Source organism: Aedes aegypti, chromosome 2 (genome assembly GCF_002204515.2).
Source record: "Aedes aegypti strain LVP_AGWG chromosome 2, AaegL5.0 Primary Assembly, whole genome shotgun sequence".
Taxonomy (NCBI): Eukaryota; Metazoa; Arthropoda; class Insecta; order Diptera; family Culicidae; genus Aedes; species Aedes aegypti.
In genome coordinates, this window is record NC_035108.1 from 188,166,346 (window position 1) to 188,194,051 (window position 27,706).

The 27,706-nt window shown below is 38.2% G+C and overlaps 1 protein-coding gene across 1 annotated transcript in view; it reads right to left on the reverse strand.

The window, feature by feature from the left end:
* Positions 1-471: 471 nt before the first annotated feature.
* LOC5575942 (organic cation transporter protein) overlaps positions 472-27,706 on the reverse strand; it is a 147,282-nt gene continuing 120,047 nt past the window's right edge. Inside the window, exons 4-7 of the mRNA XM_021843476.1 lie at positions 11,941-12,133; positions 11,448-11,881; positions 11,031-11,379; positions 472-1,763 (exon numbers count right to left, since the gene is read on the reverse strand). Coding sequence (XP_021699168.1) covers positions 1,565-1,763; positions 11,031-11,379; positions 11,448-11,881; positions 11,941-12,133 — 1,175 coding nt within the window. The 3' untranslated portion in view covers positions 472-1,564. The remainder of the gene's footprint in view (positions 1,764-11,030; positions 11,380-11,447; positions 11,882-11,940; positions 12,134-27,706) is intronic.

The window sequence follows — 27,706 nt, forward strand, 5'->3', positions numbered from 1 at the left end:
ATTGTGGCGTGAAATTGTTAATTAAGTGTTATTTGTTTAGATGTTAACTAAATAAATGAATGTAAACTTCATAACGACAAACCCTTATAACAGCAAGAAACATGTGCTTTTCTGTGGAAAATAAGACATGCCTCGATATTTACCCATTTATCAATAGTTTAGTTATGAAAATCAATAGTTTTCATTATTGGAGTCGATTCGTAGAAAGATTTCCAATCGATTGGTGCAAAAATCTCGAAAATCTATCCGGGCGTTAGTATGTTATTAACAGTCAAAATCTAACCACTTTTCGTGACGCGAGTGATTTTCGTTTTTCGAAATTGTACCCCAGTATATTGCCGTAGGACGTTATCCTACGTCAAAAGGGGTGATTCAAAGTTTATAGCGAGCTAGCGTAAAAAGCTGGATATGTTTATCCAGTGTGTTGTTTTACTAAAATTCTATCATTCTAAATGATAACAATTAAAACACTTTGTTTTTCTATTTTTCTTTATTGATACATTTGAAATTACAAATTACTACATTCGATAGCCCGAAGTTCCTGCATTCGATTGTCTTTTTGTTTTTTTTTCTCCTACTACCTTCTTTTGTTTCCAATCTAGCGATACGAATAGTTTCTTTAAATAATATAAATATTGCAATAAATTAAAACGAGAATATCATTCTAGCTCACATTGCGATCGCTACTCGAATCAATGTTTTCTTCTTCTTCGAACTCAATCGTTTTACCAACAGTAACCAGCACGGATACGATCACGTCAAATTGTTGTTTCGGCTCGTTCTTGGTTGGACTGCTTTCGTTCCTACCATCTTCTATTAAAATAACATTTTGAATCATACATCCTGATAAAAAAAAATCCCTTGCTCTCTTAGAGCAAGCTGTCTCGATAATGTAAGATTCCTAAAAGTCTACTGCTAATTTACAATCTATACACTTAAAAGTGATTGAATGAAGGCACTATCACACGTCTTGTTGACTTTCTACTAACACAGATTGAGGAACTCCAATTGGCTTTTTAGTGTTTTGTAGTGTTTGCACGTTGGTTGTTGTTAATACTTTTGGCAAATTTGATTCTGCTCTCATCAAATGCGTTATGACTAATTTTTGTGTCTGTTGCACAATCCCATGTTTAGGAACCGTCTTTCGTTTTTAGCAGTTTTTGAAACTGGCTGCTGTATCCTCACATTAGTTGCTTTATGGTCAATGCTTTTTGGTTTCGGGTCTTATTTCTCTCCTTAGGCACTAAGAACTGAGGTCGCAAACTTCTGTGGCTTGTTCTCTCGTTCAACCCTTCGCTTTATCGTGCTCACTCTACAATCTGTCTCAATGGGATGGGTGCTCCAATTTGGGGGGTTTGAATAACATACGAGTACCTAAACTAATACATCATCCGATACGGTTGACTATAGGTTGGGCAAATTCTGTTCCCAGGCGTCCGCTCCAGAAACAAAAGTCTATTAATTCTATCTCCTGTTTTCTCCTCGGCATACTAGGCATTAGATGTGTCTTCCAGGTAGGTTCAATTGAGCATGGATCAATCATCAATTAAAGGATACCAGCCGGTCACACGATAGCAGACATCTGATCCGAACGCTGCTGGAGAGAACGCACCGAGACGCGGGAACGGATTGAACGGTTCAGCATGCTGGAGCGCAGTTCGCCACGCGTCGACGCACGCAGCGAGGCGCCGATAGAGGTCTTCGATGTGGCCCGGGTGAAACGCTCCACCGGAAGGTCGTCCACCTCGTCGTCGTTGATTTTCCTAGAACGAGCAGGAAGAAACGGTCGGTTAGATGGTGCCGTGTGAATCGAAGCGTAAGGAAGATTGGATTAGCATGCTAATTAAGAATGGAACAAAGCTAATGAGTGGACTACCGTTTAGGACAGTACGAGAAGTGATCATCCAATTAAAACATGGGTTAAGGGGGCAGGATCCGTCATTGATTTCGGAATTTTCTAAAGCAGTTTTTTTGTTCAAAAACAAGAAAATTTACAGGAAAATGTGTTCACTGTATTCTATTCTTCATCCGAAACACAATGAACATATTTTCATCGAATATTTTTTAGTTTTGAACAGAAAAACTGCTTTTGAAGTTTCGATGATGACGATGATTACAATGACGGAGCGTTGAACGTTAATGACGCATTTTTCGATGAGCATTAAACCTATTTAAAATAATTTCGATCTATCGTCTCGGGAAAAACACGTAGAATGTCACTTCTAAATATTCACTGAATATGGTTGCCATCACGAATAAAAGAGAAGAGTCTGGTCGAGGATCTTTTCGTAAAGGAAATTTTCTCGATTCCCAGGGCATAGAGTATCTTCGTACCTACCGCACGATATACATATGCAAAAATGGTCAATCGGCAAAGAGAGCTCTCAGTTAATAACTGTGGAAGTGCTCATAAGCAGTGTTGACTAGACTCATTTCCCCGAAATTCGAATTGTGAAGCCATGAACTGTTATAATTGTGCGTTGTATTCCTGAGATGGAGGGGGAGGTGGTTGGGATTGAGTGTTGCACATGGGATCCGACAGTTTCGATCTCGGTGGGCCGCAATTCAAGTTTCGGTGAAATGATTCGCACTCACTCACTCACTCACTCACTCATTTCATTTCACCGAGACTTGAATTGTGGCTCTCTGGGATCAAAATTAATCGATTTTGTGTGTAGTACTCAAGCTTAACCATCTGCTTTTCTATCTTAGGAGGATAGAGCATGGTTGTAGTAGTTCGTGGCTTCGTAGTTCGGAAAATGTTGTTTTCGGGGAAATGAGTCTGAGCAACACTGCTCATAAGAACACTAATCTGAGAAGCAGGCTTTGTCCCAGTTGGGACGTAACGCCAGAAAGAAGAAGTCTCAAGGGTGACTTACTTCATTCTCAACTTCCTTCCTAAGATGTAGATTTTAAAACTATCACTTAACGTGACAAAAATGGAAGAAAGGACGTGCGGAATGCGTGCTTTCGAACACCAAATCGAAGCAGCCTCTAGCCCAGGCTCTTTGATTCAAGTGAGGTAACAAAGAGTGCCACCTATCGTGGTCAGTTGTTCTGGATTTGGAAGATTTAGGTAGGAGATCTTGAACTCCATTTGGGTAATCAAAGTTTCCTTCCAAATCGCAAAGAATAGATACTCTTAAAGATCGCGAAATTCTTCTCAAACATCTTGAAGAGAAGAAGCACGAATTTCTTACCTATGACGCCTTGAAAAACGACTGGGGAAAGTGTACCAGTTATGGCTATAGAGGTTCCCTATTTGGCTATATGTGTTTTCTCGAAAACTTTCGCATTTTGAATATGTTTGAATGTTTTATCATCAAGATTCATTTGATATCAAACAACTAAAACACACAGAATGATTAAAAATTTGAATATAATCAAATTATCACGTATGACAAAATAGGGAATTATTATCTCCATAACTGGTACACTTACCCTATAAGGCACCTGAAGAGATTAAAAATGGAATAAATGATTTACTTTGATTTTACCTAGTCCAAGTAATCAGAGAACCCAATCTGGCATTCTTCGGAATGGGCTTTCTCAAGAACAATTCCAGAAATCTGAAGGAAATTTCCAGAACCCCACTCAGCATGGTCGTAGCCAGACGGAGCAGGGTGGGACCGGTGCAACGAAAAAAAAAGATCAACTGTTTGCCACAAAAGTGAACTTTTTTTTAATTTATATAGGATGCTTTTAAGCATTCACATTTATGTAACATTTTGAATAATTGTTGGAATCTAACTAAAATCAGATTTCTGCTACCGATCCTATAAGAAATCATTCCATAACAGTTCACAATGTATCATGCGGGTAATCTGCCAAAAATATATTTCAAAACTCGAAATGTTTGTACCAAGCACCTGTTAAGTTATCTTAAAATGAATTTGTCTAGGAATTCTTCGAGGAGTTCGTCAAGGAACCCGAGAAGGAATAACACCACATTTTCGTCAGGAAATCCTTTTGGGATTTCTCTTTTTTTCTTCTACACATTTTTCTTTAGATTCTTCAAGCAATATCTTTGATAACCATTCCAATTTTTATTTTTTTATTCAAAAAACGTTTCTGGGAGTAGCTTAAGTTTAGCGTTAGCGTTAGCGTTAGCGTAGTTACGGTATACTTCGTAGATTGGATACTAGCAACATTCATGTTTCTTTTTAATAATCTCATCCTGACTACTTTCAAGAACAAGGCAGGGGAGTATACCTTGTTCAAATCATAAACAAGAATACTAAAAGCATGAATATCGCTATTCCCGGCCACGCCCATCTTTACCGTAACTTGGGATAGGGGAAGGAAATGTTGATGTAGCACTTACTTAATGAGAGGCCACCGACTCAGCGACACCCTCATAAGTGCTACGGAGTTGGAGGTTGGGGAAGGTATATTGTCAGGATTCGCCTGGAAAGCTGGCGATAGACCATAAATATTTGTTGTTTAAGCGTTTTCAAATTAATCTTTTGAATGCCGGCAATCAAAAGAGAAAACAATAGCTTATTTATAGTATACATAGTATTTCGCGAAATGCTTGTCGATTGTGCAGTAATATTTTTGCTCAATAACCAGTAAAAAGCAAAACCGATCCCTCCAGGGTCATCGGATTGTATAAAATAACGATACACGTAAAAAAAAAAAAAATCACGCCTATTGAAAAACTGAACTGTGCCCATTGAAAAACTGTACTGGGTGGTACTGTATTTTTAGATAATCCAAAAACGAAAGGAAGCGCGTTCGAACTAAACACCCTAGGATAACACAGTCGGTTTTTCTGCTCAAAATTATACGAAAAGCAGAATCGATCCCTCCAGGGTCATCGAACGGTTAAAAAGCATCCACAACCGATTGTTAGTTGCGTAACACTCGCCCGGACAGAATGCGCAATCTGAACATAATTATCAAACTCCGAAAATAACATTTTCCGTTCAAGAAACGATCAGAAGTTCCACGACGCGGACAAAAACGATTCGGAAGGCTCACAAAAGAAAAAGTATCATACTGGAACAAACTCACCGGATTGATTCTCTAAATTTATGTGCTGCCTGTCACTTCCGGATGGTTCGGTGAACTTAGGGCAGCCAAAAACCAACAGTACTGAGGACACAAATCAAACAAATCACTTTTTCATTTTTCACTTTTCACTATTCCATTTCTGAATGTAAAAACTGTCCTGCTTGGGCATCACGAAGCATTACCCAGCAAGACGCTCCAAAACAGGAAAAAACAAAGAAAAAAATCTCCGGCGACGAAAACATGCGCGAAACTGTGAGCTAAATCTATCGGACGACGCAAAACCGAACTGTCCTGCTTGGGCTTCACGAAGCACTACCCAGCAAGACGCTCCAAAACAGGAAAAAACAAAGAAAAAAATCTCCGGCGACGAAAACATGCGCGAAACTGTGAGCTAAATCTATCGGACGACGCAAAACCGAACTGTCCTGCTTGGGCTTCACGAAGCACTACCGTTTCTGGGAGTAGCTTAAGTTTGTCCATAAAGCAATATCTCAATATATATTTTTGCCTTTATTTTTTTTCCAGAAGTTAATACAAATCGGACTCGATTATCCGGAGTATCATTTTTTTTTTCACTAAGGATAATCGAATCCTCCGAATAATCGAATCACTAAGAGAAAAAATAAAATCAGCGATAAAAGAACTCAAATATTATCTTTTTTCGATGTTTTATTTATATGATGCAGTGGCGTAACCAGGAATTATTTCTAGGAACATTAGGGGTCTTGAGAAGAAAAATAAATTTTTGACCGTCATACACAAAAAAAATCTTTTTCGAACCTGCCTTTTCTTACGTACGTCCAAAACTGCTAAACCACTCATATTGTCTATTGCAATACTAAATTATATCAAAATTATGCATCAAAACTGAAAAAACAAGAATATCAAAATATATATATCGGATAATCTAGTCTAAAATTCGAATCCCGGATAATCGAGACCGACCTGTACATGATTTCATCCAAGAATTTCTATGAACTCTATAAAAATTTAAAACAAATGTCTTAAGGTACCTTTAAGGGTTTATCTATGGGATCCTGACTAAACATTTTGTTTAGAATACAAGGAATGTATCATGAATCGTTTCAGTTAAATATTCTAGTAAATTTGTAGAGATCCCTCCAAAGATGCTACCTTTTAAATTCTAAGAAAGCCTTGTTGAACTGCAACCTGCGACTGGTACATTTTTCCAGAAATTAAATATCTTTTCTGGAATTGGCAGGGTAGAAGCACTGGTTTTGGACGTCTATTATATTATCAAGCCAATTGAAAATTCGACAAAAATACTTTTTCAGTATTTATTGTGATGGTAGAGAACAGAATTTATATTGATGTATGTTTAAGATGTATTTTTTCCATGCATAGGCGCAATTAGGATGGGTTTCTTCTTGGTATACTATGCTAATAAAACCCAATTTGATTTGGTGTCCATATTCCATGTTAATTACGCCTATGGCATGAAAATACATTATAAACATATCTTCTTCTTTCTGGCGTTACGTCCCAACTGGGACAAAGCCTGCTTCCCAGATTAGTGTTCTTATGAGCACTTCCACAGTTATTAACTGAGAGCAGGGATTAAATCCAGAGGAAATTGAGAGAATCTCACACGTATCGCTTTCTGTAACTATCATGACATGCTGCACATTATGAGAGACTGTTTATCGTATACTGCTACAACTTTGATCAGATTGGGGGGATATTAGTGCTTGATAAAACCCCTCTAAACATGCTCCAAGCCTGGGGGACACTGTTGCTATTGGAAGTTCGTGAATTGTTTATCGTTCCAGTAAAGAAAAACACCTATCCCCAACGGTAAACAAGCGAGACAAATGGATTTTATCATCGTCTCTCTTTGGGGCTCTCGCTCGCTGCTTCCATTTATCAGACTTGTTACAACTTGCGATACATTGACGATCATGCACCGCAACAGATGGGATGTTTTTCTTTGCTTGCTTTGATCGTGCTTCATACTCAAATGAGAGCGAATTCTGCAATGCCTGACTGAGAGCTTTCTTTGCCGATTGACCATTTTTGCATGTGTATATCGTGTGGCAGGTACGAAGATACTCTTATGCCCTAGGAATCGAGAAAACTTCCTTAACGAAAAGATCCTCGACCAGCGGGATTCGAACCCACGACCCTCAGCATGGTCATGCTGAATAGCTGCGCGTTTACCGCTACGGCTATCTGGGCCCCTATTATAAACATATGTTAATGTCAATTATGTTCATTACTATCAGAAAAATCTTTTTTGCAAATTTTCGATTGACATATTCGTACAAAATCGACCCTTTCAGAGCCCCTCCTGGCTACACCACTGGGCCATCACCCGAAAGGCTTTGGGGTTTTTCATATTTCGACATGTAGAATCTAACAAAAATAGTCCGGTTGAAAACCCCGTGTAACACCATCGTGACTTTCCCTTGTTAACATAATCGAAGAAGAAATAAACAGGGAAAATTCCTAAGGAAATTCTGAAATCTGAACAACTCTGCAAATTCCTTGAAAACTCAAATCAGTATTTCTTGATTTTAAGATAAAATCTTAAAACTACTCAGGACAAATTACTGAAAAAAATCTAGAATAGTCCGGTTGAAAACCCCGTGTAACGTCATCGTGACATTCCCTTGTAAGAATTACCCAAGGTATCTTCTTCTTCTTTCTGGCGTTACGTCCCAACTGGGACAAAGTCTGCTTCTCAGATTAGTGTTCTTATGAGCACTTCCACAGTTATTAACTGAGAGTTTTCTTTGCCGATTGACCATTTTTGCATGCCTATATCGTGTGGCAGGTACGAAGACGAGGTTGGTGGTCTGACGGGGTTGGTGATCTGATGGCTACCGCTTCTGCTTCATATGCAGAAGGTCATGGGTTCAATTCCAGGCCCGTCCCTTTCCTCGTACTTTGTAGTTGTATATCTCTCACTTGCTTCTATCTTCCATTCTAAATATATCACACTCAGCCTCCTGACACCGCTCATAAAACCCCATTGAAAAATAACGAGCAAACATTTCTGGTTCCCACTGGGAAGTGGTTCCCACTGACAACTCAATGTTTGTAAACAAATAGCCGTTTAAGGACTAACATTCGAGGAAGGCGAAATCTTTTTTGCCGAAAACTTTCTTTTCTCACAACTACAGTTATATTAGCACAAACAAACGGTTGCAAACTATTCGTTTGCAGTACAGCAAGTTAATTAGAGTTGATATAGTTAGCAAGAAACACATTTAAATATCGGAGAAAAATTTCCCTAATATGATTACGCCAATGTACGTTGTTGCTCTTGAGTTTGATGCTGACCTCGAAAACATGGCTGCCTAGCACCGCACACTGTAGCCGTCACTGAAAAAACGTGATCGAAATTGTTTTGACCTTGAAAACATGATTTTAGTACTATAATGTCTTCGGGAAAGTTTTTCCATAAAATAATCGATATTTTATGAAAGTGTCAATTTGGTGATTAATCCACCTAAAAGTGAGAACGAAATTTTATTTTTCGTATTTATGAATTTAAAAATAAACTTTATTCGGGAAAGTTGTAGGTAATATTAAAAGAAACAACTTCGCTGAAGACACCGTATGCATATTTTTTTTATTTTCATGTACATTTGTGGAGTTTTTTGTGGAACACCCCTAAAAATCACTTTTTTCATCATAACTTGGTTGGATGATTTTGTACAATTTTCAGTTGTTCTAGTGTTATTTGTTACTTGCAAAAACGCATAACTTTCTCCAAAAGAGCATATTTTTATCTCACATACTTTTCGAGTTATTGAAGGTTTTATATAAAATTTCGCACCTTTTTGACACTAAAAATCATTAGGTCGCGCACATTTCCGCAGTCTGAAACATGCTCATCCAATGGTTTGAAACTAATACTATGAAATGCAAAGAAAGCCGCTTTTAGCCTGCTTTAGCCTGACGGTCAAAAGAAAGTCTGAAAAAATGTTTACTTACATGCAGATATAATATACACTTATTCACTACCCCTTATATTGGCTTAACTTGAATATCTGGCATCACTGTATCGAATTTTATGCAATCAAATCAACAATGACATCAATCAACAACAGATCGGAATAATCTGTTCAGACAGGTTTACCACAGACAAACAGACTAAATATCATACACTCTTTTCATCGTTCACTTTTCTAACGTTAGTTCCATGTATGAAGTAGGTGGTCAATTAGGGATTCCGGCTCCGACTACTTTTGCTGAATATCGATTCGACGGTACTACATCGATCAGTATCGGTAGGGTTTATGGACAAAAGGTCGAAAGACAAAACGTCGAAAGGACAAAAGGTCGAAAATGATTTAATTGGTGGGAAATTTTTCCTTCTTTGAAAAAAGATTTTCGACCTTTTGTCCCTTCTGTTTTGTTCTTCGACCTTTTGTCCTTTCGACCTTTTGTCTTTCGACCTTCTGTCCTTTCGGCCTTTTGTCTTTCGACCTTTTGTCATAGATTTATCGGTAGTACTAGTAAAATACCGATAATGAAATTTTTTCCCACTAAACCAATAAAAAATGTTAGTTTTCGTTTGTTCATAAGAAATCCCTATATTTTAGTTTTATTCACTTATACACTGAGGATGCCTGTTAGTCCCAAGCAGTCATTCGGTTGGTTCCTTGTGTAAGTGCAGCTGATCTGGCGATACTGGAGTGCATCCACGGGCGGCCAATCAAGCTCAAGCTCAAGCTCAAGCGTATATCGTGTGGCAGGTACGAAGATACTCTATGCCCTGGGAATCGAGAAAATTTCCTTTACGAAAAGTCCCTCGACCAGTGGGATTCGAACCCACGACCCTCAGCATGGTCATGCTGAATAGCTGCGCGTTTACCGCTACGGCTATCTGGGCCCTAAAAACCCAAGGTTTCACATGAAAGAATTTCTCTGGGAGTCCACCAGTGATTTTTTAGGTGTTTTAATTAAAATTTCTCGTTTATTTTATGGAATTTTTTGAAAAGTTGATAGAAGAAAAAAAAATAGAAAAAGATTTCCGAAATTTGTGAATTTCTAAGAGTTACAAGAATTCTACCAGAAGTACCTAAGTGTTTAGTTTTAATTCTCTCCTGGTATTATAACAGAGTTTATCTAAAACATCCACCATTGATTTCCTGGAAATTTGGTACATTAGAATTTTTTTTAGAGATTTCATTTATTGTTTTCTTCAGGTTTATCTGTGTATATCTCAAAAAAAAAAAAAAAAAACAAAAAAACATTAATCTGCAGAATCCACAACAAAAAAGAAAAAATCTTGAAATTTTATTTTTTTTCACAATATTCCATAAATTTCTGCAAGGTATAATCTTTGAAAAAATCCGGGATATATCCTTGGAGGATTTCCTGAAAGAATTTCTGAAGTTTATTTATCCTGAACAGATGTTTCAGGAATCCTTATAAAATATTTGTAACAATCCCTGGTTTAATTGATTTCAGAAATAAACATTGACAGTTTTCCTTAGAGAATCTATAGAAGACTTCCGAATGCAATTTCAGAAGGACTATAAGAGGAAATTTTCGAAGGATTTTTTTTTTTTGAGAAATTAAATGTATCATCGGTGGAACTAAAAAAAAATAAGGGGAATCCAGGACTACTTGAGAACTCTTTGGTATAGGTTTCGAAGGAATCTTCGAAACCAATGTTAGTAGAAAATTCATCTTTTGGGTTTTTTAAATTTAACATTTGATAAAATACATAACTGGAGGGAATTTTCAGGCCAGCCATGCTGTATGCTGTACCAATATGGACTAGCTGTTGTAATACCAGGAAGAAATCTCTGCAGAGGATTCAAAATACAATTTTGAAAACGATTCTGTAGCTCCCTCCCTGGCATAGTATCAATGAATTACATAAAATAACCAAGGTTGAAAGCTTTTGATCTTCAAACAAATTTCCAGGCCGGTCATGTTATATGGTGTATTATTATGGACTAGCTCTTATGGAATGAATGCTATGTTTAAAATGTTACTAATAAATAATTGAAAAGAAAAACAAAAAATTTACATACTTGGTTAAGCACGGGAAATCCCAGATCTTCTGCCCACGTCCGAATTCTTCTCCGTCTGCGAGCGTTTGCGGCAGATCGTGTCCCAAAGTTTCGGGCAGCATCAAGGACAGAAGTCCTCCAAAGATTCCCAAGATTCCCAGCACAATCAGCGGCATCGCAGGCGAAATGTGCGCCAGATATACGACGAATGGAGCGACAATGCTGGCCACATATCCCATGATATGGATGAAGGCAACACCTTGGGCTCGAACCACGGTAGGCAACAGCTCGGCAGCATACTGCAGTCCAATGTTGTACGAGATGTTGACGCTGAACCGACCCAGAATGGCCAACGTAGCGGAATAAGCCCCTGTAACGAGAATCACAAAAAAAACATAACCTCCACCGTACTAAGAACGATCATCGAGTAACGCTTACCAACTGGCACGGTAGTGGCGAGCAGGCTGAACACACCACTGGCAACCATCGTTCCGCAGGCCAACCAACGGCGACCCCAGCGATCCAGAGTCAGAGTGAGGAAGGTATCGGCCGGAAGTTCAGTGGCCGCAGCAACCGTGAACGTAAAGAACAGATCCAGTCCAAGGGATCCAACGTTACGCACGTGTCCATCGAATACCAGCGAGATGGCCATCCAGATAACAATAAGCAAAATGGTAATGTTGCGAAGGCGTGGGGTCTTGAACAAGTCCAGCACGGAGTAGCTATTGTTAGCGGCTTCTTCCTCCTGCAAGCGGACACAGCTTTCGGAGAAATCCTGATACACTTTGGCGTCAACGGTCTTCCTGTTGATCTTTTCGAACTTCTTCAGGATGTTGATAGCTTTGTCCACTTTGCCCTGGGAGACGAGCCATCTGCAATACGAAGAATAGTTATAATCATCTTAGGATAACGTGTGTTATGCTCAACATACCTTGCGGATTCAGGGACGAGCCATGGGGTAAGGATGGCCAAGGCCAGCGGAGCGGAGGTAACAATGGCGAAGATTTTCCAGTTGGCGAGATAGTACGCAATCCATGGGAGAGCACAAGAGGCGGCGGTGAAGAACAGGGCGATCGACATGTTCGCTACGAAGGTACGCCATTTTGGTCCAACGTACTCCAGAACTGGAATGAGGAGAAAAAGAGGATATAAAATTAGATATGGTGGATCAAATGGGGGATTGTTTTTCAGTTTTGGTTTTGGGCACGCGTTGTAAAATAATTTCTAGCCAATTAAATTATGTAGGGAAACCTGCGATTTCCGGATTACAGGTACCGTAAAACGGGGTAACTTTGATAGTTTTTTCGAAGAAAACTTGAATATTTATACATGCTGTTTCAAAGAATTATTATTCATATTTTTAAAACAAGTACTGGCATCCTAGCTATCGATTGCAGTTGATAGATTGCCAAAAGATTTATTTTGAATAGATATATAATTTTTCATATAATCGAAAGTCGGTTTTCTGTTTTGGGGTAAATTTGATAATGCAGTATAAATCGAGCAATTGAATTAGTTACGTAACATTTATAAGGCATTAAATACCTCTAGGCGTTTAACGTTATATGGGAATTTATGACCAAGATTACAAAAATGGTCCCAGTTTGTGACAATGCTTTTCGCTAAGAGATTTGAGACCATACAAGTTCTATAATAACTAGGCTGTCAAAGATAAGTGACCAACTATACAAAACTACATCAAATAGTGATCGTAGAACAGATTGTTTGTAAGCGTTTCGAAAAGCTAAAATCGTATCAATTTTTAATTTTCGTATATAAAGCCTCAAATGTTCTCGATTCAAATGAAAACAGCCCTTGCCACACTAATATTCTTTAGTTTTGCATTCGTTTTGCTTAACCAATTAACTGAAATTATTATATTTCGTTTAGTATGTAGTGGGTAACGCGCTATCAAAGTTACCCGCATTATCAAAGATACCCCGTTTTACGGTATCTGTTTATCTCGGCAAAATTTTCAAAATGGCGCCAACCTCACGGAATTTTTCGTTATTGCATGATTGTGCCTGTTCATTAAATACTATCCTTTATATACAGTCGACTCTCCATAACTCGATATTCAAGGACCCATCGACTTATAGAATTATCGAGTTATAGAATATACAGACAACAAAAAATCCCAAAATTAAATGAACGAATTTCTGTATTTCCAATACCTATATGATCACTTCTGTAAGAAAGCAATAATATTTTGTTGGTAGTGTTTTAAAAACTATTATTTGAAAACTTTTTTTACCAATGCTAAAAAAATTACGTTATTTTCACTAACATTTATTTTTATTTTCATGTTTTTCATTTTTTATTACTACTTGCAAGTATTTATTCAAATCCAATCAAGAATTAGACAAAGTTTCCTCAAATAAGAATGATTTTAAAGTAGACATCGAGTTATGGAGAGAAATTTTCTTCTCACGTGACATCGATTAGTGGAGATATCGAGTTATAGAAATATCGACTTATGGAGAACACGATGTAAGGGAATTTGAAGGGACCGAAAAATCCATCGAGTTATAGAGTATATCGAGTTATAGAATATCGAGTTGTGGAGTGTCGACTGTAGTTTCATTTCAGAGAACAAGCAATCCCTTTTGAATTTTCACGAAAATACCTGGATTCCATTAATCAGATATTCAACTAGTCTTTGCGGACAAGGTGCAATGGCTTTTAGCAAAGTATATAAGCTGTTTAACTCAGTGTTGTAAGCAATCACGGTAGTCGACACGTTTTCGCTGATATTCGGCAGCGCTTCCTTTAAACATGCACAACACGAGCAATCAAACGAATGTCGAAAAGAAAAATGTCAATTGAATTCCACTGACCATGATAGCTTCGCTAGGAAACATTATGGATTTGTTTGTTTCTAGTTTGCTTTTACTGTATGTGTGTCACATTTGACATAACAGGCAAGATCAAACTATTCATATTGTTTATGATCCGATGTTTGAATTCTATGCAAAACTTATGATTTATGCAAATGTCATCGAATCAGACGACATTCAATTGACACTTTTTTGTGTTTGTCGTCGTTCATATTAAACCTAGTGCTGTGACTGCTGACCATGGCAACGAAACAAACGTCGCGCAAAGTGTCGAATGTTTACAGCAATGTGTTCAACTAACAACTTTCAGAATTAACTAAATGAGCCTTCCACAAGGCAAATAATGTCTTTATTTCTTGCTTTAAAATTTTATTGTTCCGGATATTGATAACAGTTTGAAAGAATTATGCAAACACAACTTGCAGATGATGTTATAGTCGTTTCGGCTGATGACAGTGCGAGTTGCGAGTGCGTATAGAACGATATCGTCAGATGCTGTATGCGTTATAGCCGGCATGAGTGCTACGTCAAAAAATTACGGTTACGGTGGTAGCACGAGTGGGACTGCACAGAGAATAGGAGATGGATCCACCGGCTCATTGCAGACCTATCGACGTGGATGAATTTCTACCTGACACAGTTGCTATCAGATCATGGATGTTTCAGAAAGTATCTCCATAGATTTAGGCACGCAGATTCGCCACACTGCCCAGACTGCCCAACCATTGATGGAACATCGCAATATGTAGTTTTTTGATTGCCCAAGATACGCGGAAGTGCGGAACGAAATGCTTGGCTGTAGCGACGGAGATTTAAACCCCGACAACATCGCTCAGAAAATGTGTCAACACGTAAGTACGTGGCATGCGGTGAACAGAGCGATAACACAAATTATGTCGTCATTGCAACAAAAATGGCGAGAAGACCATAGGGTGTCGAATAGACTAGATCCTTGGAGTAGATTAGATCCTCCTTCGGGGATTAGGCCGAGTAGTTCGAGCGTCACCTAGTATCAGCGATGGGTAGTTAAGGCACCTGCGAACTGGAAGTCTGCCTCCACTGGAATCGCAGGACCGACCTCGGCACCAAACCTACCAGCATCGAGTTGACGGTCGGGGTAGACTAGGTCCGCCGTCGTGGACAAGTTGAGTAGACCGCGAATTAGCACAGCAAATGATCATCGATGCGCCTGTGGACCGGAAGTTTCCCTCCGACGGAATCGCAGGACCGACCTCGGCATCTGCCCGGCCTGCTTCAGAGTCGACTAAGTCACCGTCGGGGACTAGTTGAGTAGATCGCGAAGTAGCACCGGTAAAAGTTCATTGGGGCGCCTGTGAAACGGAAGTTACCCTCCACCAGAATCGCATAAATGGTTCGGAAGATCTTCCGCCGCCGGGGAAATCTCCGTCGGAGAACTCCCCTTCGGAGTAGGCTAGCTCCATCGTCGGGAACTACTCCGAGTAGTATGATCACGACGAACCATTGGCTTTGGGTCGTTGGGTCGCTTGCGTACTAGAAGTCACACTTCAACCGGAATCACAAGACCAACCTCGGCATCCAACCGGTACAGGTGCATGATAGTCTCACATGGCTCAGACGTGTGCCCGGCTCCAAAAAGTAAGTGACGTGGCAGAGACAAATCGCAGCTAGAGCAAATAGAGCAAGAGGTAACGACAAGGGGTAGTCCCCTGAAGCAATACCATGAAGTAATTTCGGGGGGACATCGGACTTGTAGCCCAAGCAAAATAAAGGTGGCGTGGTACAGAACAGAGTCGTCTCTACACATTTTTTTACTCTGTACCACACACGAGACGTGCATCCCTAATAAACCGTTGAGTGAGAACCACAGAGCCTAAACCCCTAAAGGTTAGGTGGAAGTTGCTAGCTTTGCTGGAAGTGCGAAAATTCAATATATGAAAAAAGATGAATGTAAATAGCTCTCGAGCGGAAAACATCAAGCACTTGGGCTAGTAGTTTAGGGATCAGGAAAAAAATATAAGATTCTAGAGATTTGAGTCTAAGTTGTTTCTAAGCTCTTTATATAAAAAAAATATATTCAAATCAATTAGTTATCAAGAGGAGCATAAGAATGTTCGTATACGGTTGCTTAAAGTCACACCGAGCCGTGCCTAGCTACCGTACGACAGAAAGTTCAGAGCGCATTTTCTGTGGAAGCATAGTTTTTTCACAGAACGATATTCACATATTTGGTTCCGTTTGCTGTATTGTTAACAGATCATCCTTGACACTAAATTGCATCATGAGATAAATTGTCACATAAATGATAGCAACGTTGAACAATCTAGGTTATAGAATATCTATGAAAAAATGCTAGTGGAATTCATTATTATACTACTGATGACAGTCTATAGATCAATTATGCTCATTTTGTGAACATTGATGTCTGTGTTATAGTAGCTAAGTAAGCCCGTTCTGGTAGAGTCAATAAATCCTATGCCAACAAATTTATAAAAAAAATCTGCATGCTGTTGCAATTTATGTTCACCGATTCCGATCGATACAAACGCGCTGACAGAACGAATGCCAATCATTCATCCCTCGAAGACAGGCATTCAAAGATTTCAAGATAACCGTTTGCTTCCTATAGTGGTTCAGTGTTGCATTGGGCGAAAATCCATCTCCATTCAATAATCCATGTTAGCAGCTTGTTCTACCACGCGTGTCAGGCATTGCTCCGATGGTTGAGCTGCCAAAGACAGCGGTAGCACCAGCAGCAGCAAAAAAAAAACAACATAATTTTATCGCTGCTATGTGCAAAGGGCAACAGCTTATTCAGCGGTGAGCTTAGAAACAAGTGCCTCTGCGCTGCACTTCCTGCCTGGTGGTGGCGGTGGTGTAGACGGTGGCGTTACACAGAGGAGTAACTCAGATCCGTCATGGCCAACATTATGTTCTGCCATTAAATCCTCTACTAGCAGCTTCATATTTTTTTACCACGATAATTACATAAATCACGATAGTTTGTTTGTTTTTGTACAATTTTTTACCACAAGTTCTCAAAAAACTCTTCTACTATTGTAATCTGTGTGGATATTGATCATTGATTATTTGATTTTGTAGATATTTCGACGAACCTTGGGGGACCGAATTATCCCACAAAAAATTTCTCTGAACGCAATTTCGTTTTTATTCAATTTATAACAAAAAATTAAATATGGACTACGCCAAATCTACATGAATGGACACAGACTGAAGTGTGCCAACTACAGAGGGATTATCCTGCTGAATGGGGCGTACACAATCCTGTTCAACAAATTGAGACCGCTCGAAGATTCCTTCGTCATTGAATACCAATCTGGCGAGGGCCGCTCGACAACGGACTAGATGTTTACCTTGCGAATGATCTTAGATAAATTCCGACAGTATAGCTCGCAGTCTTATCATCTGTTTATTGATTTCGAGGTGGCGTGCGTGAATCGTGACGAGAAATGAGCTGTGGCAGATAATGTCAGAACAGGATTTTCCGGTGAAAGTAATTAGGCTGATGCTTGTAACACTGGATGGTTCGTTTTGCCAATAAATCGGGTTTTCGCTAAGTATTCGCGTCGTTTCCAAGTGATCAGTGATCATCCGAAAATTACGCCCGTGATTAAACTCCGTTCAGAACATTATCTTCAAGAAATCCGAAAATTATGAAATTATGATCATTTGACCAGAGTGGTACCAGAAACGTAATTGCGCATTACTCTGAAAACGATTACATCAAGTAGCTTTTTTTTTATAACAGACTCTCAAAAAACAGTTATTTATGCAACAAGTTGCAAAATGATGATTTTTTTTAGCACGAGTTATACATAGTAATACAACGAGTGCTGAAAAACTCGCATTTTGCGACGAGTTGCATACAACATTTTTTTCTATTACGAAAAATGCCGTGTTATTGAATTATTTACAACAGCACAATCATGTTTCAAGAATAAAAAACACAGCCTGCCTGCGACGCATAGAATACCGTTTTGTCTCAAATTCCGAACAGACTCATATTCCGAACACTCGGTTTTTGTATGGCTATTTGGTTGAAATGTTTCGCTGAAATATGTCATCAAATTACAAGGAAATGGCGGTCGATTGCAGTTCAATTTTCACGTCTTCACATCTATTTTTTAACTCTGGAGTAGTGATGACTCTCTGGTTCGAGACCAGTAGATCTAGCTCAAATAAATTTATTTGTGAAATTATTCATGTGAATACGATTTATTCAAGCTGTTCGGAATTTGAATCAAGGTGTTCGGAATATGAGACAGAATAAACACAGTGTTCGGCATTTGAATCAAAATGTTGTTCCACACTTTCACGTAAAAACAATACTAAACTAGTTAAAATCAACAATTTTATCAGCACACCCTACAGCTAACAGTTAGACTTTGTGAAAAAAATGACATTTTCTCAAATATCAGCTAATTTATGCTTATAAGATGCATTTGAATTTACTGTTGGCCTTAAGTGTTCGGAGTCAAAACGGTGCACAGTTTTCAATCAGGTAGGCTGGAACACAGCAGATGATCTTGAATATGACAGTCACACATTTTAACGCTCCAATATTTATCTGAATTCGACGACGGACTAGGTAAGAAACCGACTTATTTAAGCTTGTTATTTATCATGTGCCAAACTGCCTGCACGAAGCATGAAGGAGCGCGAAGCTAGGTTCCGGACATTTTAGAATTTAGCAACGAAAAGCAACTTTTTTGTACTCTGAGGATCGTGCAAAGGTTGCAGAAGCATAGTCAAAAACTATAGTTATTGAGATATGTTGGGTAATTGAATAAATGGCGTATTACGCAAATGTTTAGTTGATAATTACAAAAACAGAACTGAAAAGTACAACTTTTCAGCATCGAAAAGTGTGCTGAAAAGTAGCACTTTTTAACACTGTTTTTGTTATTAGGAAAAGTAGGCTCTTATGTTATTCATTTTCTTGGTATAAAGTAGGCTTTTATGCAATGTAATGGCAAAAATAAACGATTTCAGTTCTTCAACCAAGAGCGTTTTATTGAATCTTATATTTTTTTGATAATGTGCGATATTTACCAGGAAACCATTTGTAAGAACACTATTCACCAGAATGACATCCGTCAGAAAGTACCATATGCCAGAACTCCATTTGCCATAATGGACCATGCCCTAGATTTTTTTTATTTCTGTTTTAAGATAAATGAAGTTTACAACTGTAAGAGAAATGGCCGATGCAGAGTGTTTTCAAGTTTTGTGAGATCAATGTTGTTTAAACACTAAGGTTTTTTTTCGTCGATCGATGTCCCGCTTAGAAAACCGCGTCTATCCATAAAATGATGTAGAACCGCGGTAACAATACGAATCATAATGTAGAACATTGTTTTGTATAAAAAAAGATAAACTCAAGTTTTTCAAACGTCGGTTATTGAAATAACGCGGTTTTTTTACGTTGTTTTTTGAATTAACGCGTTTTTTCTCGCAGTACTGCCTAAATGGCATCGAAAAAATCAGGATTGATGGAGTTCAAGGCTAAAATATGATCTAGTTCGGTCCATATGAACACCGACCATTTGATTTCGATATATTGCGGCGCTCATTTTAAATCCACATCCAGCGGCGGCGGTAACGCGCAGAAGATATGCGCGCAATTTAAACGCAACGTCAAAATTCAAGTAGGCTTGGATTTTTTCGTTCTTCAAGGACGCAAATGTTTCAAATTTGCTAAATCTGAAACATTTGATGATTTTTATTATCACTGCGACGGTATAAATATCGACATTTTCAGATAATCGCATTATGTGTATTTATCTTGCAGAGCACAATAAGTTGCTGCTCTGATTTTACATTTTCTGAAGATTTTTTGTTGTTGATAATGCACTGTAAAAGTAGCCCTTTAAAAATCCCTGTACCAATTTTAGTACAAATTTGAGGTTCTGCCAGAAATACATGTTTACTCAATTTTCAAGTGGTTTTCGTTGGTTTGAGTCAAAAAAAAAACTTTTTTTTCTGGTTTTTTAGACACCCCTTGGTTTAAACTCAAATTGTGGGTGTAATTTGTTTTCTGTATCCCTTCCGAAATGTCGTATACACGGAGAAATCAGACTACAAAAATATAAGTCTTTAAACTCAAATTTGGGTAAACTGCATTCTTTACCTAACTTTAAGTTGTTTTAACCCACTACGGAGACTTCGAAAGATAACGCTGGGTAGATTTTTTGCACTGAGTTGTTTTTTTCGCCGTTGTCAAAAGAAAACTACCTAATGATAACCAAAATTTGGGTTATCCCACGGAAGAGCCGAATTGAGTCAAAAAAATTCAAAGATGGGTTGATATGTGGCTCCCTGTAGGAACAACTCTACACGGAGACAAAAAAGTACCTGAATTTTGAGTTCACTTTACCTAAAATTAAGTACCGTAACCCGGGGTAACATTAATAATCAAAAAAAGTTTGAATCAACATTTATCGATGAAATATTTTCAATGCATGAATGATGATTATCCTACTTCTATCCATGAGCTAAGAAACGTTGAGTTTTTTGCGAAAATTGGGTGGTGCTAATTCAACTTTTGGAAACATTCATTTTCATGATGATGGATGACACGATTAAAGAACCATGTCTCATATTTTCTCCCACACGAATGTTCTCAATAATAGAGAGAGCTGCATCTACCCAATTGGGGTACTTTGGCCCAATGAGCCAAATTTGGGCAAAAGCACCTTTTCCTATGTATGGGTTGAAAGAACTCAATTTTGCGTTAAATCAACACAAAATTGAGTTTATTTTTCTAATGCATTTAAAGGCAAACTACCTAGGAAATTCAGCCAAAATTAAGTAATTGGGCTCAACTACGAAATTGGGTTGAAACAACCTTAAATTGTGCTGAATCCCGTCTCCGTTTTTGAAAGGTAAAACCCCATGGAATTTGTCAGCGAAGTGAACGTCAAACATAATCAAAAGTATCAAGGTTCAAATTTGGACCAATTTTTAAATTTAAAGTTTAAATATGATAAAGCTGTTATTTGAGCGGGAAAATTTACCAAAGAAGTAACAAGGACATGCTCTGTCATATTATTGTATAAAAAAGGAGATTTTATAAAATATAGGAAATGGGGTTCCGCCTAATAATCTCTTGGAACTCTGTGGGTATCTTGAGACGGTGTTTTTGTAAAGGTCTATGAGATTTTGATGGGATTCCTGCAAATTTTGGTGTGAATCTCTGGGCTTTTGAAGTCAATCATTGGAATTCTTGTACAACCCTTTGATAGTGAATCATGAGAGGGATCGCAGCAAGCCGTGCGCTCGGGCGGCTACGTTTGTGTCACGTTTACTAATAGAAATATTAGTAGTAGAACGCTAGTGGCGTTGTTGTCACATAACTGATTTTAATTATTATTACCTTAAATAATGGGTTTTCATTGTTTGCTCAATACCATGTCGTTGTTTTGGATTTGAAAATTAATCTGACACGTTGAGGCCCGGTACTCACGCTGTCAGTTCGTGGTAAACTAGATGTTGGTTACACGAACAGCAGCGACATTAGCATTCTTAGGTTGATGCTTCTACTCGTTTACCTCGCTCCACTTTTTTTTCGATTCGGCTTGTGAAAAGATTCGGCGGATGGTGCTATGCCATGTGCAAATGTTCTGTGGAAACATGGTTTTCAAAGTGATAAAAGTGTGTTTTTTTGGGAGATGATTTGCTTGCGTTTCGCTCGAAAGTGCTCTGTGATGGCTCCAGCAATTGAATTCGTTTCACGCGACTTGTTTTTTTTTATCTACTGCGTTTGTTAAGCGTGTTGATTGAAAAATTGAATGTGTTTCGTGGATGCCCGGTTCGGGATAGGTTATGAACTGAAGTTTTATGTCTACGGTGCGTGAATTTTGAAGGGCAGTGCCAAGTTACGGCTCGCTCTATTGTTGGATCTCTCGATTATTGGAGCATGCGTCAATCTTGTCTAAGAGTGAGAAGTTAGTCCCAAATTTCTGACTTTGGTAATGGATGGGAAAGCACAAATTCGTAGGTGGTACAGTCCTAGACCAGAAGGCTGCCTCTGGTCTAGGACTGTACCACCTACGAATTTGTGCGACATGCTTAATGCTAATACTAATGCTAACCCTTTGAAGTTTCGATGGTTTCCAGTTCTGTTGAGATTTCAAAGCAAAACTTAAATATAAATACAATCTTGATAATTTTGTTGATAACTCTGGTGTTTCATTGAATTCTAACGATCGGAGTCACTACAATTCCCATAAATATCTTAACATTCCCATCTGATTGAATTGATAACAAGATTTCAACGAATCGAATAAAATACAAGATTAAAAAACTGATATACAAGATTTGAAAAAGGACAAAGAAATGTTTAGAATTTCCGAAACTCAACATGCTGTTAAAAACACACAGGGAGCCTCAAAGTTCTTCCGCAATTTCACCAGAATCTCAGTACTGGCCTCGAAAATGTTAAGAATTATGTGATTCCTAGTTTGATTGCTGTAATCTCAAGATCTTATGCGATTGGAATTGTATATGATAGTAATATTAATTGACATGATTTGTAGAGTAAATATGCCGATAAATATTCAACAAATCTACACTCGGGAAAATGGTCTATCGAAATACATAGGAAGTCCTTATGAAAAATCGCCACAATAAATCGGGTTGAAATTCATAAATTTGCCTTATAAGACCAACATTTGAAAACAAAAAACGTTATCGCGGCAACCTGGAATCGAATCAAAAACCCTGCAATCGATAGGCTGGTGCGTTCACCACGCACCTATCGACGACTTGATGTGGGGTAATGCTAGAACAACTATTCACTTAACATACTCTTAGAATCTATAAATGTTACTCAAGACTCACTCATATTTAAGTTGAAGACATACACCCTTATTATTGTTTACGTTCGAATGCGCTTTCGAACGAAAACCGTTTCGCATTCTCATTTACGCCAGCAAAATCAAATGGGCCATGGATTCGAACGAATAGGATTCGATCGAAAATTGGAACAACTTTCTCGCCGTAAACAAGAATAAGGGTGATACATTTTTGTGTCATGGTACCAATTCAATATATTCAAAAAATAGCAAAACCTTGGTTTTAGATGTCAAAACAAAAATTCAGAACATAATTATAACATAATAAAAAAAATATATTTTTTGCAAACTTATTAGATTTTTCAATACTTATATTCTATTGTATCTTCTCAATGTACTTATATGGCATACCATTAATTATTATGTTTAAAAGCATAGCGGAATCAAAATTCTAAATTTATCAAATTTGAAATTACGGCTATGGATTCGTTTTAGCTACCCCTCTGTGCGTAGGTTTGTGGATGCAACGCAACGGGCAAGAGTGGTCCCCATGCAATAATGCACCCAACAGCTTAGCCGAAGCTTTAGTTTGTTTGGTTGGTTTGGCACGTGAATGCCATGAGGTTTACACACTTGGATATACGTGTAACCGGGGGGTATGGGTATTCCAACAGCAGCCACCAAGGAAGACTACTCGTAGCAGGTGCGTTACAGTCCGGCACATGAGATATAGAAATTGATTGGGTAATAAAGTAAGACAACAACACGAGTGCAGTAAATGAGTCAATCTCTTTATTAGAAAATCATTGTTAGGTTATTGAGCCTCAGCATCCATCCCCCATGGAAGTAAGTTCCTAATTGCGTTTGATCTAATTCCGCTGCATGCTGGTTAAGGCGACTCGGGGCGCAGGGAGAACATTCAACTTCAAGGGAAAGTTAAGTTTTTCGCACTTCAAAGCAATCTAGAACTATGATGATTACTACTAAGCTAATAGCGGTATTAGAATCAAGGGTGATAAATTGTAGCTCTCTGACAAGCGTAATTCTACATCACGCAGGAATATAAAGATATCGTGCGGCTTTTGCCAGTAAGTACAATGAACAAGGAACTCCGAGTAGCTTTGACGCTGCGACGGAGCGTAGGTGAAACCGAGAATGATCCATTTGTGAGCCTGATCGCATATAATTAGCATAGGCAAGGACTTCTTTCGTCCAGTTTGCGCTTGTCATCTACTAAATGGGTTTCCTTGTTTTTCGTTCAATGCACTAGATATTAAACGTGCTCAATTTACGTATCGGCAGCAGGTCGGTTGTTCAAAATATGTGCGTTTAGCTAATCATAGATTTTAAAGCATATAATTATCGCTGCATAGAAATTAACATTATGATGGTTTGCAAATAGTGTCATTCGATTGGATTAATGACACATATTCTCTATTAATGGATCAAGTCGTGCTCACGGCGCTTGCAATAAAAGATAAGTACAGTAACTGCCACAAAAACAAACTTATTTCATGTTGTCTCGATAACATAGGATAATAGTACCTTATTATCCAATCAAGAATTTCGATAAGATCAAACTTTTTGATAATTTTCAACGATTTAACATGTTAACACCTAGCGTCTTGCTTTGAGGATAGATAAGCCGAACGGAGGCGACCCAAACTTCCATTATGTGAAATGTCCACCCATAGAATTATGCGAAACGTTTTTATGCAAAACGTCCCGCCCCTAAGAAAAACGCCCAGCGACATCACAAGAGGACAGTGCTTAGAGAATAAGGGACTTTCCTTAGCCGAGTGGTTAGATTCCGCGGTTACAAAGCAAAGCCATGCTGAAGGTGTCTGAGTTCGATTCCCGGTCGGTTCAGGATATTTTCGTTATGGAAACTTCCTTGACAACCCTGGGCATAGAGTATCATCGTACTGGCCACTCGATGTACGAATGTGAAAATGGAAATTTTGTCAAAGAAAGCTCTCAGTTAATAACTGTGGAAGTGCTCATAAGAACACTAAGCTGAGAGACAGGCTCTGTCCCAGTGAGGACATTAATGCATAGAAGAAGAAAACTTAGAGAACAAATAACTTGAAAATAACACGAAATATAAGTACTATTATTATTCTTTGGGAAACTTGTTCATAGGCCTGGTGTATTTAATTTATTGGGTATTTTACTTCGGAATTCACTCAATAGGTGGCTCTGCAACACTTTTCGCGGTTTCTTGGTTATACTGAACTGATTATTACTTAAGGCAATGATAAGATTCAAATTTACTATTTCCGGCAAAGTTGGTGAGCTCTGTGAAACAAATGTATTAAAAATCCCTTAGCTTGGATTCAACTCATTATTATTTTTTTTTGTAAACCTGGAGCGCCTGTGCTCCATGTTAGGAGCGCCTCACAACAGCGTCTGTTCTCAATAGCTCCATGTACTAGAGAAGGACTTATTTGTTAGAATACGACTGTTGTGTAACTTCTAAAATTTACGGCTTTTCAGTCTTACGGATGAATCAAAACGCTACGTTTTTTTTAAGTTCCAACGTTTCGGCCATTCCAGAAGGCCAAGTCCAATGGCCGAAACGTTGGATTTAAAAAAAAACGTAGCGTTTTGATTCATCCGTAAGACTGAAAAGCCGTTAATACTAGAGAAGGACTCTTATCTAAACTGTGAACTATGGCCCTTCTAACATTTAGGGGGAATGGTCCTCCGGAAATCTAACGGATTGTTGTCAGGTCAATCAAGCAACAAATAATCAACGAGAGAATACGAACCATCACCATACCATCTACCAGAGCTGTGGCAACACATACGAGCTGGGACCAGCATTTATAGTGATGGGTGATATGCAGAGGCGCGTGATCGGGCGGTGGCCGATCAATGAGAGAATGTGCAAGTTGATGATCAAAGGCCGGTTCTTAATTTTCAGCATAATAAACGTGCACAGCCCTCACTCCGGAAGCATTGATGATGATTAAGACGCTTTTTACGCACAGCTCGCGCAGAATGCGAGTACGACATTATCGACATCAGGACCTATCGTGGTGCTAACATCGACTCTGACCACTATCTGGTGATGGTTAATCTGCGCCCAAAACTCTTCGTCGTTAACAACGTACGGTACTGACGACCGCTCCGATATGATCTAGAGCGACTTAAACAACCGGATGTCGCAAATGCATACGCGCAGTAACTCGAGGCTGCATTACCGGAAGAGGGTGAGCTGGATGAAGTCCCTCTAGAGGACTGCTGGAGTATAGTGAAAGCAGCCATCGCCGATGCTGAGAGCTGAGCTGAGAGCAACGTCGGGTACGGAGTCGAAGAGGAATGCAGAGAGATTCTGGAGGAGAAGAATGTGGCGCGGGCGCACAGTGGGACGAAACTGAAAATTGACGGTCAAAACCTCTTAGGGGCGTTTTAGCCCATATGTGTCTTCGGGACATTGTTTTGAATTAGCATCCCGAGTAATAATAAAAAATAATTTTAATATTAGGCTTAATAGGGCACCCGATCAAAAAATATTTTTTGAAAAAAAATTTTTTAGGCGATGATTACTTCAGCAAAGTTTTAGATCTTTTCATTTTCAACAACTTTGCTGGAGATACTTGATATTTTTGACTTCGTTTTCACGGTTAAAATTTTAAATTTAACCTATTTTATCATAAATATCAGTTTTTTGACCATTTGCATGCTCAATGTGCAATTTATGAACATGACATGTTCTACAACGTTTTATATATTACAAAAATACACAAATTTGCCGAATATACCAAAGCTGTGAAATCATCACATCGAAAGATATAATGAAATTATGTTAAAATTTATATAATTTTCGACCATTTTTCAAAGCAAGTTTCTCCTGAATCGGCACTTTTCGGCAGCCATATTTAGTTTAATTTGATGCCTTAATATATCAGCGAAAGCCTCATGGCAATAGAATGATCGGGTCTCACAGGGCTTATTGATTTCAACCATTTTTTGACAAGTATGGAATTCTATTTTGACATCAGATAGTTTTTGACCTATTGTGTGCTCACAGTGAAATCAATAAACTTGGGATATTCTGTTATTTTTTATATCACAAATCTGTACAACTATGTCGAAGCCATTTGTATAAACTGACAAGCTGTAAATGTATTGCATAAAAAACAATGTTTTTATTAAAATAAATACTATTTTTGAGAATTTACTAGGTAGGTTTTTTATGTTTCAGCAATTTCGGACATAAGTTTACTTCTGCCGACACAACAAACTAATGGTTGAAAAATGAGAGGAATTGTGTTTAACTGGTAAAATAATGTTTCACGCACTATTGTTATTTGCTTTTTATCATAAAATACATATGATCGGTGTTCAGAGAGACTGGACCAGATGGTATTTCGGTGTCATAGAGATATGATAGGACCTCCATTAATTTTTATTTTTCTGATGGTATTTTGATACAGACGTTTCATCAAATAGAAAAGTTGCATCATCACAATAAACTAATGCAAATATTTTGATATTTCAAATGCCTGGGGTGCGTTTTCCTGAAATCATTGAAAACCACTTGGTTCAGTCTATTTGAACACCGACCATATTATAATTTGTTTTTAAAATTTTCACGCATTGTGACAGAAGCCAAATTATCGACAACTACGATTTGACGCTAAAATTGAGCTTTAGTGTGACAAAAGTGTTGTTTTAATACGTTATTTCGTGATATAATAAATACAGAGTATTGCACAGTGAGTATAAAAAAGGGTAAAAAAACTATTTAAGATCGAAATTCCAAGCTTGTCAAAAAATAGTTGAAATCAATGTGCCATGTTAGACCCGATCATTTTATTACCATGAGGCTTTAGCTGATATATTAAGGCATCAAATTATACTAAATATGGCTGCCGAAAAGTGCCGATTCAGGAGAAACTTACTTTGAAAAATGATCGAAAATTATATAAATTTTAACATAATTTCATTATATCTTTCGATGTGATGATTTCACAGCTTTGGTATATTCGGCAAATTTGTGTATTTTTGTAATATATATAATGTTGTAGAACATGTCATGTTCATAAATTGCACATTG